A 17,960-nucleotide genomic window follows, 5' to 3' on the forward strand; every position below is an offset into this window, starting at 1 on the left:
GGGCTGAAGACAAATACATTGACACAAGATGCGAGACTGGTAACGGTTTCAAATTCCACCCAGCTCTCTCGCACCTAGTCTTTCGAGTCACCGAGCGTAGGTATGCGAATCCCTTGCAGTATGCAGTAAAATTTCTTCCACTCATATTTCTCCGCTCACTTGGCAGAGACAAATTCCTTCTGCGACGGATTCCGATATATCCACCAAGAGTCGTCGATCATTTATGTAACATTCTCTATTACGACTTTGGTTATAAAATAACACATATGCCTAATGTGCCCTCATTCTTCAGTCACAGGGGTCACAGCATGCTCCCCGTCAAATAGCGCCCATTGAGTTAATACTGGCGCCTCTGCAGTGGCGCGGGCGGTAATCCCACATATAAATCAATCATCCACATCAGCATATTCATCCCCAGCAGATATCTCACAACTAAACATGCGTATCGAACAAATGAAGGTAGCCTGCCGCAATGCATCGCGGTAAATCACGTACGCCGCACTCACAAGCACACACTCAGTCCACAAACCCTGCCATGCGAGGACCGTGCCCAACGGAGGACACCGGCCAGCCGAGCGCTGCCGGTACCGGCCGGAACGGTCCACCCTACGCCCCGCTCCGATCCCCTCCGCGCTGCAAGCATTGTACGGTCGATGAAAGGCATATTCACACGGATATGTTGCACTGTGCTGGCCATGCCGGCGGGGCGACACCTCGGTGCGATCCGACCGCCTGAGAGTCGACACGGCCGCACTCTGACGGTAATACAAAACATGGTCCTCTCCGGGCCCGAGGGTTGTACAAAACACTCAATCGTTGTATGGATAAATGCTACCAAAATGAACGCCTCTCGGCACCGGCTCAATGAAGTACACGGGGGTGGCGGTGTGACTGCACTGGACAGCGCTCACAGGCCGCGAACAAGCTCAAAATCGAACACCCTGATGGCACACTCATAATGCGGAACACTTTATAAGACGAGTCACGACACCTAATGAGAAAAATGATGATCTAAACTCCGACATTAAAACCCCAACCCACGCAAAAATCACTCCGCTTCTATCAGCAGCGGAAGTAGCATCAGCCATGCGAATTACAAATAGTAAAGTAGCTGATCACGTGGCCAAGCCTAAGGTGATTATAGAAACATTCAAAAAGGTACACTGATCCACAGAAAGTCCCGAGGCCAGTCATGAATAAGAACAGGGCCCGAGTTCGCCTGGTCACTCCAAGTCACCGCCCGAGCTCAGGGCACGGTGGGTGGGTGGTGGGAACGAACAGCCCACGTGCAGAGGTGAACACTGATCGGCGGCCGACCGCGAGTATCAGAGAAGCAGCCTAAAATCTCCAGAGTTGCTCTCTGCCGGCATTCATAGCAGTATCGTGAGAGCTGAGTAGACCTGCATTCTTCCTAAAAAGCCCAAAGGCCGCACCGGTGAGCGAGTCGCTTTCAGAGCAGCAGCGATCGTGCGATGGATCGCATCACACCGACCAATCACCAGCGGCCCGGCGTCCTCACCGACCAATCAGCGCCGCGGCCACCACCAGGAGCGCCAATCACCGTCGCTGGTGCTCCAGTTCGGTCGAACCTCGCTCGTCCACCGTGCCCAGGGCATCCATATGCTCGCGGAAGTGGTCGTCGGCGGCGCGTATCCGCTCGAAGCGCTCCTGGAGCAGCTGTCGCGCGTACTCGTACAGCTCGAGGTCGAGCGCGTTTCTGCGTCGCACCTCCTCCAGCTGCCCAGGCCGCAGGGCGCGCAGCGCGCTCTCCGCGTGCGTGCGGTTGTAGGCGGCAAACGCCGTCTGGAAGCGCAGCCCGAACAGCTGCTCGAACATGTACTGACTGCGCGGCTGGTCCTCGGTCAGCCCGAAGAAGGCCATCTGGCGCAGGTTGGTCTTGGCGCTGGCCAACATGACCCTGTCGCGCTCGTCCGCCGACATGCCGGTGCCCGTGTAGCAGTTGACCAGGTGCAGGTCGGCCAGCATGCGTGTCTGCCGGTTGGCGGCCAGGTTCGAGTCGCAGCGCAGAAACTCGTTGAGCGACACGCCGTACCAGTCCTCGCCGTCGTAGCAGTGCGGCAGCTCCGCCTGGGACCGGAGGGGGCACAGACGGTCAGATGAACAGCTAGAAGACGGTACACCGTCCGTTCTCCATAACCCAGGACAGGGAAGAGTTTACGCGATGAAACAATGCGGTCATTTGCCGTCAAATTTTAACATCGATCACATAATATACCCGTCATACTCCGTTCCAGATGATCAGGATAGTGTCCCGTCCCGGTACTAAAGTCCTTTTCCCTGTCCACCACCCTCCGCCAGACTGACCTCTGTGGCACCCCGTTCCCTCCCCATCCACCCCGTCCAGTGACCCTTGTGGGGTCCCCCTCCCCCGTCCAGTGACCCTTGTGGGGTTCCCCACCCCGTCCAGTGACCTGTGACGCTCCGTCCCCTACGGTCACTTCTATGGCATCCCCACCCCCACCACTGACCGCATCCCCTTCCACTGACCTCTGTGGCACCCCGTTCCCTCCCCATCCACCCCGTCCAGTGACCCTTGTGGGGTCCCCCTCCCCCGTCCAGTGACCCTTGTGGGGTTCCCCACCCCGTCCAGTGACCTGTGACGCTCCGTCCCCTACGGTCACTTCTGTGGCATCCCCATCCCCATCCCCACCCCCACCCCTTCCACTGACCTCTGTGGCATCCCGTCCGCCACACCAGTGCCGACTGGTGCTCCAGGTGGCGCCCCGCCGCACGTGCTTCCACTCGGACAGGTAGCGCTGCACCGGCTCCCGCAGCAGAGAGATGTAAAAATACCTGAAACAAGACGGGGAATTGTAATTGTACGTCCACAAATCGGGATAGGGACCGGACAAAGGCAGGCATATTAAACATAAAATTCCGTCACTATCCATTCTCAGAAAAGTCAAATGCTTCTCCTTCACGCCTCAGACCCCTGCTCCGGCCTGGACGGCCACATGTATCCCACATGGGTAGCTCCTCAGAAGCAGGCCCATCGCGAGGTGTGGCGCCTGTTAGGAGGCTGGGTGGGCTGTCCATGTGACGGTATCAACCCCGGCAGCGCACCACGGCCCGGTGGCCGGCCGCCGCCCGGACTAATGTCTGCCCTTAATTCCTATCATCCTTCCGGCTCTGCGAATAACAACTATTATAACGACTTTGCGCCGTTCACGCATGTTAAAAAAGTATGGTTAAATCTTGATAGCACAAGTATTTTTCGCAGCATCGGAGGACTGTCTCTAAACGCGCGCGTGATTTCAGTTTTTTAAAGGGACCCTCCCGGCTCCCACCTTCAAAAAAGTTAATGAATTAGCATGAAAGTGATGTCGCTCGGTTCAGAATGAGCAAAAACGAATATCTACCAAATTTCATCGGAAAATATTCACCGGTTTTCAAGATATTAGACTTTTACTTTTGTTTACTTTTTGGGATCTCCGCTGTTCCTAGCGACTTTATTTGAAAGTGCGGCATTTGTTGCGCGCAAAGCAGCATATACCACCGCGTGCTACAAAACGTTTTAGTCAAACATTTAAAAATCGTTAGATATCTGCGCTGACGTCACACATTCAGAGGGGTATTCTTATGCATTAGCCCCCCTGAATCAAAATGCTGCAATTTTGAAATTCAATATTTCCGATTTAAGGCATTTCTCGATGTTGTGAGTGCCGAAACCAGTAATTGTGAGCCAGGGACCCCATTTTGGCTATCTCAACTCAAATCTAATGTTAAGGTGGGAGGGTCCCTTTAAGTAAAACGTCGGTATAACAGAAATTAATCCCGGGAATAATATTGTTAATCAGACTTTTTCTTTCCGTGGTGGAGCCCGAATGGTTTCACAAGAATGGTTTCAAGCTGCTCGCTGAAAAAAAAAGAATATTGGCCTGCATCGAGGTTGAATGTTAAGTGCACCGAAGGCAACACAGAGCTAAATCAAATTCAGAGAGAGCTTTGAGACGCCTTCTTAATTTTTTTTTTTAATCTGATAGGCCCACTGCTTTGTCCGATCACTCAAAGGTGGTGCTCGTAATGCAGAAAATGGATACGAATGGTACAGACAGCGAGAAAAAACTGCAGTTTGCTCTCCCAAGAGCTGGCGAACAGAGAAGCAGAAGGTGTTCCAACCAACACAAGGAAGACCCAGAATGGGCTGTAGCCACTTATCGTGATAGGAGCAGCGCAGACCAAGTGTCTGATTGGTATACCCAGGCACACATGATACAGAGATGATGGAATAGATCAGAGCTTGTAAATACGCGTTTTCAGAATAAGGTTCTCACAGAAGGCGGCCCTGGGTGCTTAAGTTCTTTACAAGTGCTGCAAGAGGGCCTGCATATGAATATAAGAGACTGACCGAGACATTGCACAGTCCACTTATTCCACTATTGCATTTCCTAATTGGCGCTATTAATTTGATTAATTAGTACACACTTCGTTATTAACAAATGTTCCCCGAAAACAAAACCAAGCCCCGTTTCTTTTCCCAATCCCTCAATGTAGCCCTTTTAAATAGACGAGCTGAGCAACGAACGGCGCAAAGTCGTTATAATAAATGTAATCGGACCGCCTCCTCGGTACACCAGGCATTATTCGGTGTGCCTTGCCAAGAGTGTTTATATTTAATGCACTCGCAGGCTCGTGCATTAAATACAAAAATAACACTCATTTCATTCGTGTTATTTTTGAAAATATTAACCTCACTTCGTTCGGTTAATATTTTAGAAAAAATAATGCCCTCACTCAGTTCGGGCATTATTTAAAACACCCTTGGCTAGGCACACCGAATAATACCTGGTATATCGAGGAGGCGGTCCGATTAAATATATATTGAACAAATTGAATAAAAAAAAAAAAAACACGACTGACGAATAATTGATATATCATATATGGATGTCGAAATTACCGATATAACCTGAATCAAAACGATTTTACATTTCGTCAAGCAGGTTAAGTGAAGCAGATCTGAATAACACTTTGTTACGGAGCGAGCGAAGCGAGCGTAGTCTTTCCTTAGATTAACGGAAATTTCTGAGTATGAGCGGCCGGCCGGCCGGCCGGCCGGCCGTGGTCACGCTTTTGCGAGGCTTATATCTCAGGAACCACTTGACTGATTTACACGCGGTAATTTTTGTAGGGTAGCTTCATTCCTTCTACCAAGTATTGGACTATTCACGATGCATGTGGGTGACCCCTTATGCACGTGCCACGTGCAAAACGAAGAGGTGTCAGTTTTGTAATTGTTGCAATATCTCGGTAACTACTTGGCCGATTGCGCTGAAAGTTGGCATGTAGGTAGGCACCCACTAGGCACTGCATATACATGTGCCAGAGTTGGGGTGCTGCTGCACGTGCGCACGTGCAGGGGTCGTTTCCAGATATCGGGAACGGCTGGACCGATTGCGCCCAAATTTGGTACACGGTTAGGGACCGGTTAGTAGGGTGCCGTGCACAAGTCAGTTGGGACCCATTTTGCACGTGCGCACGTGCAGGGTGCCGCTTCCAGATCTCGAGAACGGCTGGGCCGATTGTGCCCAAATTTGGCACATCGCTAGAGACCAGTTAGTAGGGTGCCGTGCACAAGTCAGTTGGAGGTACCCCCTCGCAATTTCGCACGTGCAAGGCCCACCCTCTCGCTCGCTCCGTTAGTCGCCCCAAAAGGCGTTATACTGGTGAGATTATTGATTGAGCATAATCAAAACCTCAATATGTCATTTAAAGCGGGCAAAAAGTTTATATGAGATCTTGGTATGAAAAAAAAAACGTTTCAAAACTACTGAGAATTGAGAAAAAACACATTCACTCATTTGTTTAACCATTGAGCAAATGCCGAAACAGCCCAGGCTATTAGTGTTTACGGAGCGAGCGAAGCGAGCGTAGTCTTTCCTTAGATTAACGGAAATTTCTGAGTATGAGCGGCCGGCCGGCCGGCCGGCCGTGCGGACGCTTTTGCGAGGCTTATATCTCAGCAACCACTTAACCGATTTACATGCGGTAACTTTTGTAGGGTAGCTTCATTCCTTCTACCAAGTATTGGACTATTTCTGATGCATGTGGGTGACCCCTTATGCACGTGCCACGTGCAAAACGAAGAGGTGTCAGTTTTGTAATTGTTGCAATATCTCGGTAACTACTTGGCCGATTGCGCTGAAAGTTGGCATGAAGGTAGGCACCCACTAGGCACTGCATAGTGCATATCCATGTGCCAGAGTTGGGGTGCTGCTGCACGTGCGCACGCGCAGGGGTCGTTTCCAGATCTCGAGAACGGCTCAACCGAATGCGCTCAAATTTGGTACACAGTTAAGGACCGGTTAGTAGGGTGCCGTGCACAAGTCAGTTGGGACCCATTTTGCACGTGCGCACGTGCAGGGTGCCGCTTCCAGATCTCGAGAACGGCTGGGCCGATTGTGCTCAAATTTGGCACATTGCTGGAGACCAGTAAGTAGGGTGCCATGTACAAGTCAGTTGGAGGTAACCCCTCGCAATTTCGCACGTGCAAGGCCCACCCTCCCGCTCGCTCCGTTAGTCGCCCCAAAAGGCGGTATACTGGTAATTAAAGTAGTAATATGAAATATCGCCTAGATTAAAGGCACCATCGATAGGTGGCGTGATTGTGGCCTAGCTGACACTTTTGTCACCTGACACCGTGATACTCATACGACTCGTGACTCCTTCAGATCCATAAGTGTTTACTTAGACGCCATTGTTTTCGTGCATTCCAATCGCACCTCGCCCCAAGTGCAAGGGATTCAACTTGTCACGGTTCGAGTGGCCTCATGCCGTATGGTGTGACAATGTGCGCACTACGTTAGCCTCGAACATTGGACTCAGCAAGCCATGTATACGTCTTCACCGGTCGAGCATCTCATAAAGGGATCATAGACGTCAAACTATGAGATCTTCATCCGGACAGATGGGAGTGGGGAGACATTAAATGACAGCTAGCGTGAGTATCGATTACTATCCTGCCAACAACAGGCTCTTCACGGCTCAAGTGGCTTATCAGGAGCCACACCACCAGACTGATCCGAGGAGGTGCTGGCTTGGAATCTGTCTGTGTCCGACTGTCCTGGCCTTGTCCGGCAGAGGAGGGGCACGCCCCCAGGCTGGTATCGGGCACGGGTGTGTGAGAGCTCACGTGCCAGCACGGCCCAGTAACTGGTCCTATCGTACCCACCCCACATCACCCCAGACAGGTGACTGAGGGACGACCGACACTCACGGGCTAAAAATGGGCGGCATTGTTTGATCAAGTACTTAGCGACCGCGTAAAAGAAAACTGTCATCTCGCACGACAATGGCGCTAATGTGCGAGCTAATTGAACTCTTAAGTGGCAATAGTTGAAGGTAAGCAGTAAGCACTCATTGAAAGCAAATTGAAAGCAATAATCAAGGCGCTAGATACGGTGTCACGCAATCCAGCTTTATATCGTTTGATCTATGTTTCATTCTGTATGGAAAATATCACTTATTCCTTCTATCGACCAACAGCAAAACACATATGAGCCGTTGACAACAAGAACACGTCGGAATAAAAACAATGAAGTCGTGGGCACCAACAGCTAAAATCGATAAGTTGGGATATATTACTAGACTTGCCAGTGGAACAAAGAATAGAACGGCACATTGTCAGTCATTGGTCACCATGATATGACTTTAATTTTGAAAATCACCTCACGTTGATCCCTACGCCCTGTGTGGTCCTTTGAGCTACCCTGCTTTGAGCAGGTCGGAAGTGCTTTGTCATCATTACGTTTTTCGTTTGTTTCGTCATTTCAGTATTCTGAAATTTCATAGTTGTGCCTCCTCAATCTAAGCAAATGCTTTAATGCCTTCGACCATGAGCTTCTACTTCAAAAACTGGCTAGTGGCTATGCAAGGGATCAAGACCTCCTGGTTTTCTGCCTTCTTTAGGGGACACACCCAGAGTACGTCGCTGTCCGATGGAGCCAGAGGCAGAGTGCTGTCGCAGCCGCTTCAAAATAACATCGGAGTGTTTCAAGGATCCATCCTGGGACTGTTCCTCTTTAAAAAAAAATCCAGCAACCTATCACTATCCACAGGGGACGCAACCGTTTTCCATTATGCGCACATTTCACTCAGGTTTTAGTGAGCCGCCGTACCGAAGACCTCAGCCCACTTACCCTCGCATAGAAGCTCTCGCATAGAAGCTTCACTCGCATCAATCAGTGATTGGTTTAGCCTTCAAGCCCTCAAGCTGAGCGCAAACAAAGCACAGCTCATGGTGCTTAGCAGTAGACAAAACTTACGGAAAGTACCTGACTTCAACATCTCCCTAGCTGAGTTTTGCTGCAGCCAAGCGAGCAGATGAGGAATCTGGGCGTCGTCTTTGACAGCACCCTGTACTGGGAAGCACATGCGTCCGAGCTCAATCGTCGGTGTACTGGCTTGTTGATTGGACTGTCTCATGCACGAAATTGTCTACGGACGGTGTCATTAACGTTCTCTTGTTGTGTTACGGATCAACTACTGTCTTCCCGTGTACGGAAACGGGACTCAGAAAAATTTCTACCGACTCCAGAAAATTCTGAACTTTGCCGCTATCTTCGGGCGTCGTAAATTTGACCACGAAACGAACTTGGTTGGCTGCCCCCAATATCTATGTCAAACTAAGATTACTTGACACTTATAATCGCCCACAATTTTCGCCCACAATTTTCGAGACAGGCACACCCGGCAGGACCATATCCTCCAACTACCACGACCGAGACTTTAAACCGGTAAACGGCGTTTTGAGTACCGAGCCACGGCGCTTTTGAATAGCCTCCCACCTCAAATAGTGTAGATGCCACCTGCCAGCTTCGCCTGGTCTGAAGAGTCACACCCTGTTACGCCGCTAACCAGCTGTACAGTTAAGCCTACAGGACTGTCAGTATGCCAGTTGTGCAGTTTGTTTTGTGCACAGCCTTATGTAGAGATGTTGATAAGCTTTGTTGCGACCCCATGGATGGCTGACGTTAGACGTATGGTGTTGAGTATGGTGTTGACTGTTGAGCGTTCTCCCCTACCTGAATGCTTGTTTGTTACCTATGACTCGGGTCTAAGCCGTAGTCGCTACGCTGTATGTGGAAGATTTGTGATGTCAATACAATACAATACAATACAATACAATTCTGCCCGGGACAGTGCCGTCGGGTGGCAGCGAGCACTGACCTGCGCTTGTGTCGGTCTCTCTCTAGCTGGTCCATAGCCTCATCCACGCAGGCGGTCAGCTCTGTCCAGTCGGCGTGCAGGCCGCACCTCCAGCCCGTCGAGTAGCGGCTGAACAGCCACCGGCTGTCGCGGCCAGGCCGCAGACACTGGCATCTGGCGGTGACACGGAACACTAGCGTCACCACCGACCGCCGTCGGGCGCTCACCGCAACCACCAATCAGCGAGCGGGCAATTGCTGGCACTCGTTAGGTACAGTTAAATACTACATCCATTGTTGGTATTTGAACACTGGGAGGTGGATAAATGTTTCAAATAAATAATATCCCTTCTTCCGGTGCCACATCTTTTGGCATTTAAGTAACAACACGTTATCATAAAACACGCAATTCAAAAACACGTAAACATCACCTCGAAAATATTTTAGCCACTTTCAAAGCCGAACAAAAGTAATTGGATTTAATCTCGGAACAACGGCTAGCTTTCAGTGGGCCACAAAAAGTATTTTATAAAAGAAGTCTACTGAACAGTGTAAATGATGATACCGGGACCTCGGCAAAACGTCCCAAGCCGTAATTAACATCCGACCTGTCCCTAAAGTGTGGAACTGGACATGACCCTCCAGCAACCCTGACAGCGCCCCCGCTCCACCTCCTTACCGTTTCTTGCGGCGGTAGCAGACGCACGGCCGCTCCAGGTCCAGGTCGTGCACCAGGTGTCGGCCAAACTCGGTGCCACCCGTCTTCTGGATATGCAGGAACACCATGACGTCGTCCCCCGAGACGTCGAAGCGCACACCCTCGCTGAGCAGCTGATCGAAGCTGAGCGAGTCGGCAGCGGAGGGCAGTCGCGGACGGCCCTGTCGGTCGGCCAGCGGCGCGCCCGGCGGGCCGCCGGCGCCCAGACCGAGGCCGGTGCCGCCGCCGCACGCGCCCGCCGGACACAGGTAGGCGAAGTAGACGATGGCCAGTGTGCTGGCGGCGGCGGTCAGCAGCAGCAGCAGCCGCAGACAGCGCGTCCGCGACATGGGACGGCCCGCCTTCTCGGCGGCGGCGGTGGCGGCGGCGGCGGCGCGGTCGGCGGCGGGTGGCGGCAACAGCGGCTCGGAATCGGTCTGGATGCCAACCTCAGTCATACTCGGCGGTCCACGGCGGCTGCGGAGCACGGTCAGCGGCCAGTGTCGGAGGGAGCGGAGGGGCGAGGCACAGAGCTGTGCCCGCGGCCAGTCTCGGCGGACGGCGGTCGGCGCGCGGGTCTGGGCGCCGGCGCGGGTCCGCTCCGCACGCTGGATGGTACTGACTCACAGGCTGGCTGGCAAGGCCACCGGACAGCTGACACTGCAAAACAAACGGTCTGTGTTTGTGTGTGGTGGAGTAGCCCACCCGACAGCCCGAGCCGACAGCCCTGAAAATGGACACGGAAGTGGCGTGTACTGTAGGCAGGGCGTGTTTAACCAACGCTGTGTTGGTGGTCTGTTTTCCGTGGAGTCCTGGGGGGGGGACGTTTTTACACCCCCCCCCCCCGTCTAGCCCGGCTCCGGTAAGCGACATTCGAAAGTGTCGAAAAAAAGATGAAGGTACGTCGTTCATTTTTATGTCAGGTCAAAGGTCAGATCACTAAAGGTCGTCAAAGGTCAAATTTCGTCTAGTTTCGACATTTTTCGACCAAGTTGGGCGGTCAGGAATGAATAGAGATACAGTGCCGCGGAAAAACGCAATCGATAGCGCTTTTTACATTCTTTCTGCATTGTGTCCTCAGCCTTCACCGAAGACCAACGGTTTAGTCTCCAGAGGGAAAACAATATTAAAATTGACGTTTTTACATAACCTTTGACTGAAAAATGACACGACATTGACTTTTCCGGCATCGTGTTCTTCTTGTCGAGACACGTCAAATGAACTTTAATTTTTAATTCGAAAGTTCGTTTTGAAAATTTGACCTGAGGTCAAAGACATGACCTGACCGGAAAGGGGTATGGTGAACATCAGTCGATTCGTATCGTCAACGTGAACACAAACAATGTGTTTTCATCGTTCTAGTATGTCTCTATCAAAAGTTATCATCAACAAACTGCTGGAGACCTTTCATGTCCTGGGAATCGGGATGACCTCAAGGGCATATAGAGGGCCATGGGTGAGGGTGGGAATTTTCCGATTCAGTGTATCATGGTTAGGTCTGATTAGTTCAGACAAGTTCCCTGAAAGTTTCAAAGCGATCGTTAAGTCAATGTAGTCATGGCAAGCATTGGAACATTTTTTTAGGTAAGATATTATGGGTCTGAAATTTTCACATGAGTATAATAGATGCATGAAAAGATGTGCCAAAAATGGTGGCGCAGAGGATATTCGCGAAAAATATGTGAAGCAAGAAAACACCCCTAGCATGGCATGAATGAGGACTGAAGGCTGATGCATAGGTACCTAGTTTGATTCAAAAATTACCTTTCTATTGCATTTTTCATGATGAAAGAAAAAGGCAACTTTCTTTAGAACATAAACTTAATTCCAAAAAACATCCTATAAGGTTTTTATCCAAATTATACAACTGCCAGTACCTTAAAAAGAATCGCAAAACGTTTCATGCAATTATTTGCAGACAAAAATCAACATCACACTAATATCGAACAATGCAGAGCACGAGCATATCAATATAAAACAAAAGCAGGTAAATGGTAATCAGCGCCCTATCGTAGGGGGGGGGGGGGGGAGGTCGAGAGCAAACGACCTCTGCCTTCTCTCGATAGCTACTGAAGTGGCCAGTGAGTACCCAATGCAGATGTTGCGACCCTTCCCACAAGCACTGTAAGCATGATGACCAAAAACAATTCAGTTCAGAGGTGATCAGCATTAAGATCAGTTGAAATCAACTCAAAAAATGAGTAGGTAAACTCATTTTCAGGAATTCAAGATCACAAAATGTTTTGCAGGAAGAAGTGGTGCTAAATGCTAATACCTGTTTTTGGTGTGGAGCCTCCATAAAGCACTAAGCAGTGTTGGTCAACTGCAGGGTCATATTGATATTGTGTTATTTGGCCTTTCCCTATGCTGGTCACTGGTGTAGGCTGCAGCATCGTCCAAACAAATTTATGCACTAGCCAGGGAAAAATTTAGCATTTACTGCCATTTAATGTTATCATATCACAAAAAAGATGCTTAACTCTGGTAGCAAAAACTCTAGGCCTTGTTCAGTGCTGGCTGGTACACATTTCGTACCTGGGTGATGACTGATGCAATTGCAGGCCCCTAATGTGTTGCATCATCCTAAAAATGTAATTCTTTGCAGCTTAAGTTTTCATGAAACAAATTAATAAAATTGAGAAGAAAAAACACTTTTATCACCCTGCAGGTTAGCCTTTTAATCCAAATCTGCATATAAAAATACATGAGCTGTTGATCTGTTCAGTCACAGTGTTTTACAGCTTGCTTTCTGCTTCTTATTTGGCAAATTCGTATTGTATGTGCAATTCAAAATCAACAATAAGATACCACAACCACCAGCAGGCAGCAAAGGCCTGTCACTGAACACATTTTAGCTGCAAAAATCCGTGTTCATATTTTTTTGTAAAACTTCCACGTTGGGTCAAACTAAGACTATCAAATGTAAGGCTTGGTCAGGTTAGGTCAGGTCATGTTATGCTATGTTGATTTCATTTCTTCAGGGCCCCATTGCATGGCATCATGATGCTACAACATGATACCCATATCAGTGTATTGGGTTATCATGGAAACATCGACAAACTCGGATGCTTGCAGCACTGGAGCTAACAAGTTTGTAAAGGCGAATTTGTCTAAAATCCGCATCAATGCCTAGTCGCATGGCATAGTGCGATGCACTGAAGTGTCGCGCCAGCCGCCAGGAAACATGGCCCTAGTTGAAAGCAGCCATAGCCCATACAGACTTGTCCATTCAAAGATTTGTCCGGCTGGAATGTCAAGGACCTTCTACTTATTACTTTATGAACCTGTGGTACCATGCTCATAGAAACAGATGCCGTACAGGAATACATTACACGAGTTGCAATGAAGCCTAACATCTCCACAATTATCATCATCATACCTATCTTGAAATCCCACAGCTATTTCAGCCTGGTAAAAAAATAAATACGTCATACTTAGATAAAATCCTAATTTTGCCTTGGTGATGGGCGGCCAATGGCAAGACCGAGACGCTGCTCCTCCAGTCTGCAAAACGTGGCAGGCTTCGACGAGATCTCGTCGGGGCAGACACCACAGGTTGGGGCAGAAATAGGGGCAGGTTTCAGGAAGATTGGGGCGGAAACAGGAAAATCTGGTGCAGAAGTTAAAAATTGACACAGAAGTGATTTTCTCAGCTTCTTACTGCTTCCTACATCATTATATCATTACATTATTAGCATCATTAGGGGCAGGAATTGGGCTGCCCCTGGACTCAGCATTCTGATTCGGGGCAGGATTTTGTCTGCCCCAAAAATCTTGTCGAGCTCCCTGCCATGTTTTGCAGACTGGCTGCTCCTAGCAGTTGATCTTCACCATGGAGCTCGCATTTTGCCAAGAGAAATTATAACCAGGCACCAACAAAAAAGCAATAAAGAAATCGGTCATGGTGAGAATACCATGACTATCCTTAGGGCTGTCAGGCTTGGTGAACCCTACCACAGTAGGCGGAACTATGGTCAAGCGTACCCATTTTCGGGAACGCATTTTCGTTCCCATGTTTGGGAACGATAAACCCAAATATGGGAACGCCATGTAGGCATTATTTAAAACAAGAAAAAGAACTGTTAAATGACGTCCAAAAAATATAAAACGATCGTGAACCACCTGATAGTTGTCTCAATATTGATGGGAAAGAGTTTGATATTGTAAGGCCCATCGTAGTTTCAAATCGTTCCCCTATTTCTAAAGCAGTCCATCACCCGGGCCGCGAGCCCAAATTTGGGAACGCTCTCGTACACTGGCGCTGCAAGCGTTCCTTATTATGGGAACGGCGTACCCAAAATTGGGAACGATTTCACCGACGCCTTTCAGGGGCTCTTTTCATTAACAAGCATCACGTCCAACGCCGCAAATTATTGTTAACGCAACAATCATCAGATGACCTTTCCGGCAAGACCGTTGCATGTTTCGCCCGGTCTTCTGCGCTTTTATTCCCGTCGATCTCGCAGCGGGCACGCCCCCCTCTGCAGGATTACGTAATCCACAACGCTCAGCGATGTTCAACAAGGTCTTCCATACCTATATCCACCGTCCGCGCCGAGGGTGGAGACATGTCAAGCACCTGTCTGCTAATCACCGAGAGTTGACGAGCACAAGAAGTATCCAAAAATGGGAACGCTGAATATGTTACACCCTTAAAACACCTAGTCCCAATGAAAATCTAGTTTTTTCCTTTCTTAATGAGTGTAAGTGGCAAAAGGCCTGGTAGGATGGGCACGAGGTATGATCGAAATCAGCATAAAAATTATAAATAAGCCACACAGAGCGACCTATATCAGAGAAATTCCCCCCAAACGATCATGCTTAGAAACGCCGAAGACAAAAACCACGCTCATGACGCTGCTTATAAAACAACGCTAAACAGCTAGCATCCAAATAAAATATGTCTTTCAGGGCTGATAAAATACAGCTGAATGATTTTAAACCACTGAAACTGAGTTTACAACAGTAGTTCGGTAAAATCACTGACGTTCCACGCGGTCGATCGCCCCGACACCAAAAGTCAACAATATTACCTCGGGACTGTCCGCGTGTTCGCTTGCATATGTCAGCATCTGGTGTCGCTAGAATGAAATTTCATAACCAGGCGAAAATTATTATACTTGACCTCAAAATGTAAAAAATGCTTCATTTTCCTTAAAATTGCATGTTAAATGTCGTATAACCCATATTTCCACCATTCTGTCATTTTTAAAAAATCATTAAAAATATCATTCCACGGTCAATTTCCTTGTTCCACGGTCAGATTAAAGATAACTTTATGGAGATTTAGTAGATACTTAAATCAGCGTGCACTTTTTTGAGACGTGATGCACTTTTGAGTTTTAGTGGGCGAACGGCCGAAAAATTGCCTTCCGTTCTCATAAATGGGAACGCCCGTTCCCATATTTGGGAACTCCGTTCCCAAAAATGGGAACGTTCCTATATTTGGGTACTCATGACCATAGTTCCGCCTACTGACCAGGTGAGAATACCATGACTATCCTTAGGGCTGTCAGGCTTGGTGAACCCTACCAGGTGAGACCAGGTCCCACCCATGCCATGCATACCTTTGAAATCTATTCAGGCATTTTTTGCATATAATTTATCAAAAAACAAAATAAACAACAACTTGCAACAACCACAAATTTACGTGCATTATGTGGCGCACACTTCATCCACTTCATCAACCACCATCAACCACCACGAAGCAGCTGCGCCGGATTGTTTTGTGACGGGTGCTGCAATATTGCTTCCATTTCCCCCTGTTTCAGAGGATCCCTTGCTTTTAGATTATTTTATGTCCGTTTTACACAGGCGCCTATGCATATGCATGCTGCATGCATATGCAAAACCATTTAAAGCCTCCAGAAGCCTTGTGCAGCCCTTGGAAGCATCAAGCATGGGACTCTCAGACGCCGATGGGACAGTAGCGGCGGAACACCTTCAAAACCCGCGCCCCGTAGGGGGGGCCGAAACGGCCCCCCTGTCCTTTTCCGTCGATATCTGCTAAATGGCTAAAAATTTCGCCACCAAATTTTCAGGACCCCTCCGGGCATCAATTTTACATATTGTGACCAAACATTTTTCCAGAGGCTATGATAGGTTGGCCACAAATGACGTCAGAATGACGTCATGTTCTGCTATTTTCGACCGAAAAAAGATCTTCGCGAGAAGAGCTGTCAGGCCTACAGCTTTGAAGATACAGAAAAATGATCAGACATAGAAGGTGTAGAGTTGACAGGGCTACAAAAATGCTATCTCGGATTTTTGCCATTTTTGAGTTTTGACCCCCAAAAATCAAAAAAGCATTTTTTATATATATTAGCCGAAAAATTCGAAAAGTTTTTTGATTTTTCGAAAAAAAATGGAATATATGTGATAAAACTCACCGTGTTCTATCTACAGACCAAATTTCAGATCGATACCTCGTTTTTTGGCCAAGTTATAGCGAAAAACCTGTTCAAAAATGATGACGTCAAATTTTCAAACTAATTTTTTTGGCAATTCTAGACCACGTATGGTAAAACAAAGACCACCATAAAACTCCCCGTGACGAGCTGCATCGAATCGATACCCATTTCATGCAAAATATCAACTTTGAAATTTGACCTAATTTGACCTGACCTTGACCTGACCTTAACAAAAACGTGACCTTAACTAGCCCCAAAGGCTGCCTGGCCCACATAATCGCATTTGTCACGCAAAATGGACCATAAAACATGTATCACACGACACTTTCATATTGTGACCTCCCAGTGACTTGACCTCTGTGACCTTCGACCTGGTATCAATCAGGGTGTATCAATGACCTCAGATAGCAATGTATGTGATAATGTGTTTGACAAACAATGTACCATTGTAACCATACCATCGATGGTTTTCAATAACTAACCAATTTACTCGATTTCACAACACATTTCTTGAAATGCCTGTGAACGGTGAAAATCCGATCTTTGACATGACCTGTGACGTCATCGGTTTGACCTAGGTCAATGAAATTTAGTCAAAAGGTAGTTCCCCGGTGAGGATATCGAACACCGTTTGAATTTTGAAAATCGGCCGGTAAATTTCCGAGATCTTAGGGGGGGGGGGCGAAACAGCCCCCCCCCCCCCTTACGGGTGGTAGGTCCGCCGATAGCCCTACGGGGCGCGGGTTAAAGGTAGTGTGCCAGCTTTCTTGGACCGTATGGAGTTAATGGCCCAGATAAGGAGAACCGGATTTTTAGAACTTATCCATACCTTCAAAACTCATGGAAACGTCTTAAATTCTTCAAATTTTGAGTACCCCAGTGCGAAATTCGCCCCGACGGGTTGTCGGTCGTACCCCAACCACATTTCACACCACTATGAACAATAAATGCACACACTGAAATCGCTATTACCGATATGCTCATCCAATCAAGTTTCGATAAACCCGTTCATCATCAGCTCCTGCGGTTTCGAACACGCCTGTTAGTTGGCTTCTGATGCTCGTCGAGGTCGGAATTTCCAAATACGCGTGGTGCGTCGGGCCGCGCGCTCTGACTTCGGCCAAGAAAAATGCGTCAGCTGATCATTGTCATTTCTGCCACTTGCGTGTGGTGAAATGGGGTCATAACTTATAAGACGGCTTTTTCATATCAATTATTTTACATAAAATCATATTTCAAACCATAAATAATGTTCGACAGCCAAATAAAAGAAACAATACCAATACGGGTTTACAGTTTAAGGCTCGACATTGTGTTGTCTACGATTAGACAGCTGATAACTCATTCCCGTACGTCGTATGGTCGTAACACTATAATGAACTTTGCTTATTGTCACAAGTGCGCCGCATTCGCGATTGTTGCCCGACGCCTGTTTGCAGGTGAGCCCACTACAGTTGTTATACATATCTAAAAACCGATAAACTTTTAGGCGAAAAAGGCACTATTCCAGGCCCATTTTTGATTTTTTTTGCGATATTAGGTAAAAACAGAAGCTTCTTATCCTAGGAAAAATAAAATGGGAAATCTTTCAAAGGTGGCACACTACCTTTAAGGGGGAGGTGGCACTGCCGACTTTTGGTCCCATTCTTTCCATGCAACGCCCATAGGGCTTATGTTAAAATGCCAAAA

The 17,960-nt window shown here is 48.2% G+C and overlaps 1 protein-coding gene across 2 annotated transcripts; it reads right to left on the reverse strand.

The window, feature by feature from the left end:
- Window positions 1–217: 217 nt before the first annotated feature.
- On the reverse strand, window positions 218–15,579 carry LOC122372475 (heparan-sulfate 6-O-sulfotransferase 3-B-like). 2 transcript variants are annotated; one of them, XM_043349690.1, is made up of 5 exons: window positions 15,429–15,579; window positions 9,844–10,521; window positions 9,187–9,339; window positions 2,691–2,814; window positions 218–2,088 (listed from the first exon to the last, which is right to left on the reverse strand). In XM_043349690.1, exons 2-5 carry the CDS (start codon window positions 10,317–10,319, stop codon window positions 1,558–1,560), a joined length of 1,284 nt encoding a protein of 427 aa, XP_043205625.1. In that variant the 5' UTR covers window positions 10,320–10,521; window positions 15,429–15,579; the 3' UTR covers window positions 218–1,557. The 2 variants fall into 2 exon arrangements, with proteins under 2 accessions (XP_043205625.1, XP_043205626.1); XM_043349691.1 differs by having other exon boundaries at window positions 9,844–10,338; window positions 15,429–15,572.
- Window positions 15,580–17,960: the final 2,381 nt, after the last annotated feature.

This window comes from Amphibalanus amphitrite, unplaced genomic scaffold (assembly GCF_019059575.1).
Source record: "Amphibalanus amphitrite isolate SeventyFive unplaced genomic scaffold, NRLGWU_Aamphi_draft 001363F_arrow, whole genome shotgun sequence".
Classification (NCBI taxonomy): domain Eukaryota; kingdom Metazoa; phylum Arthropoda; class Thecostraca; order Balanomorpha; family Balanidae; genus Amphibalanus; species Amphibalanus amphitrite.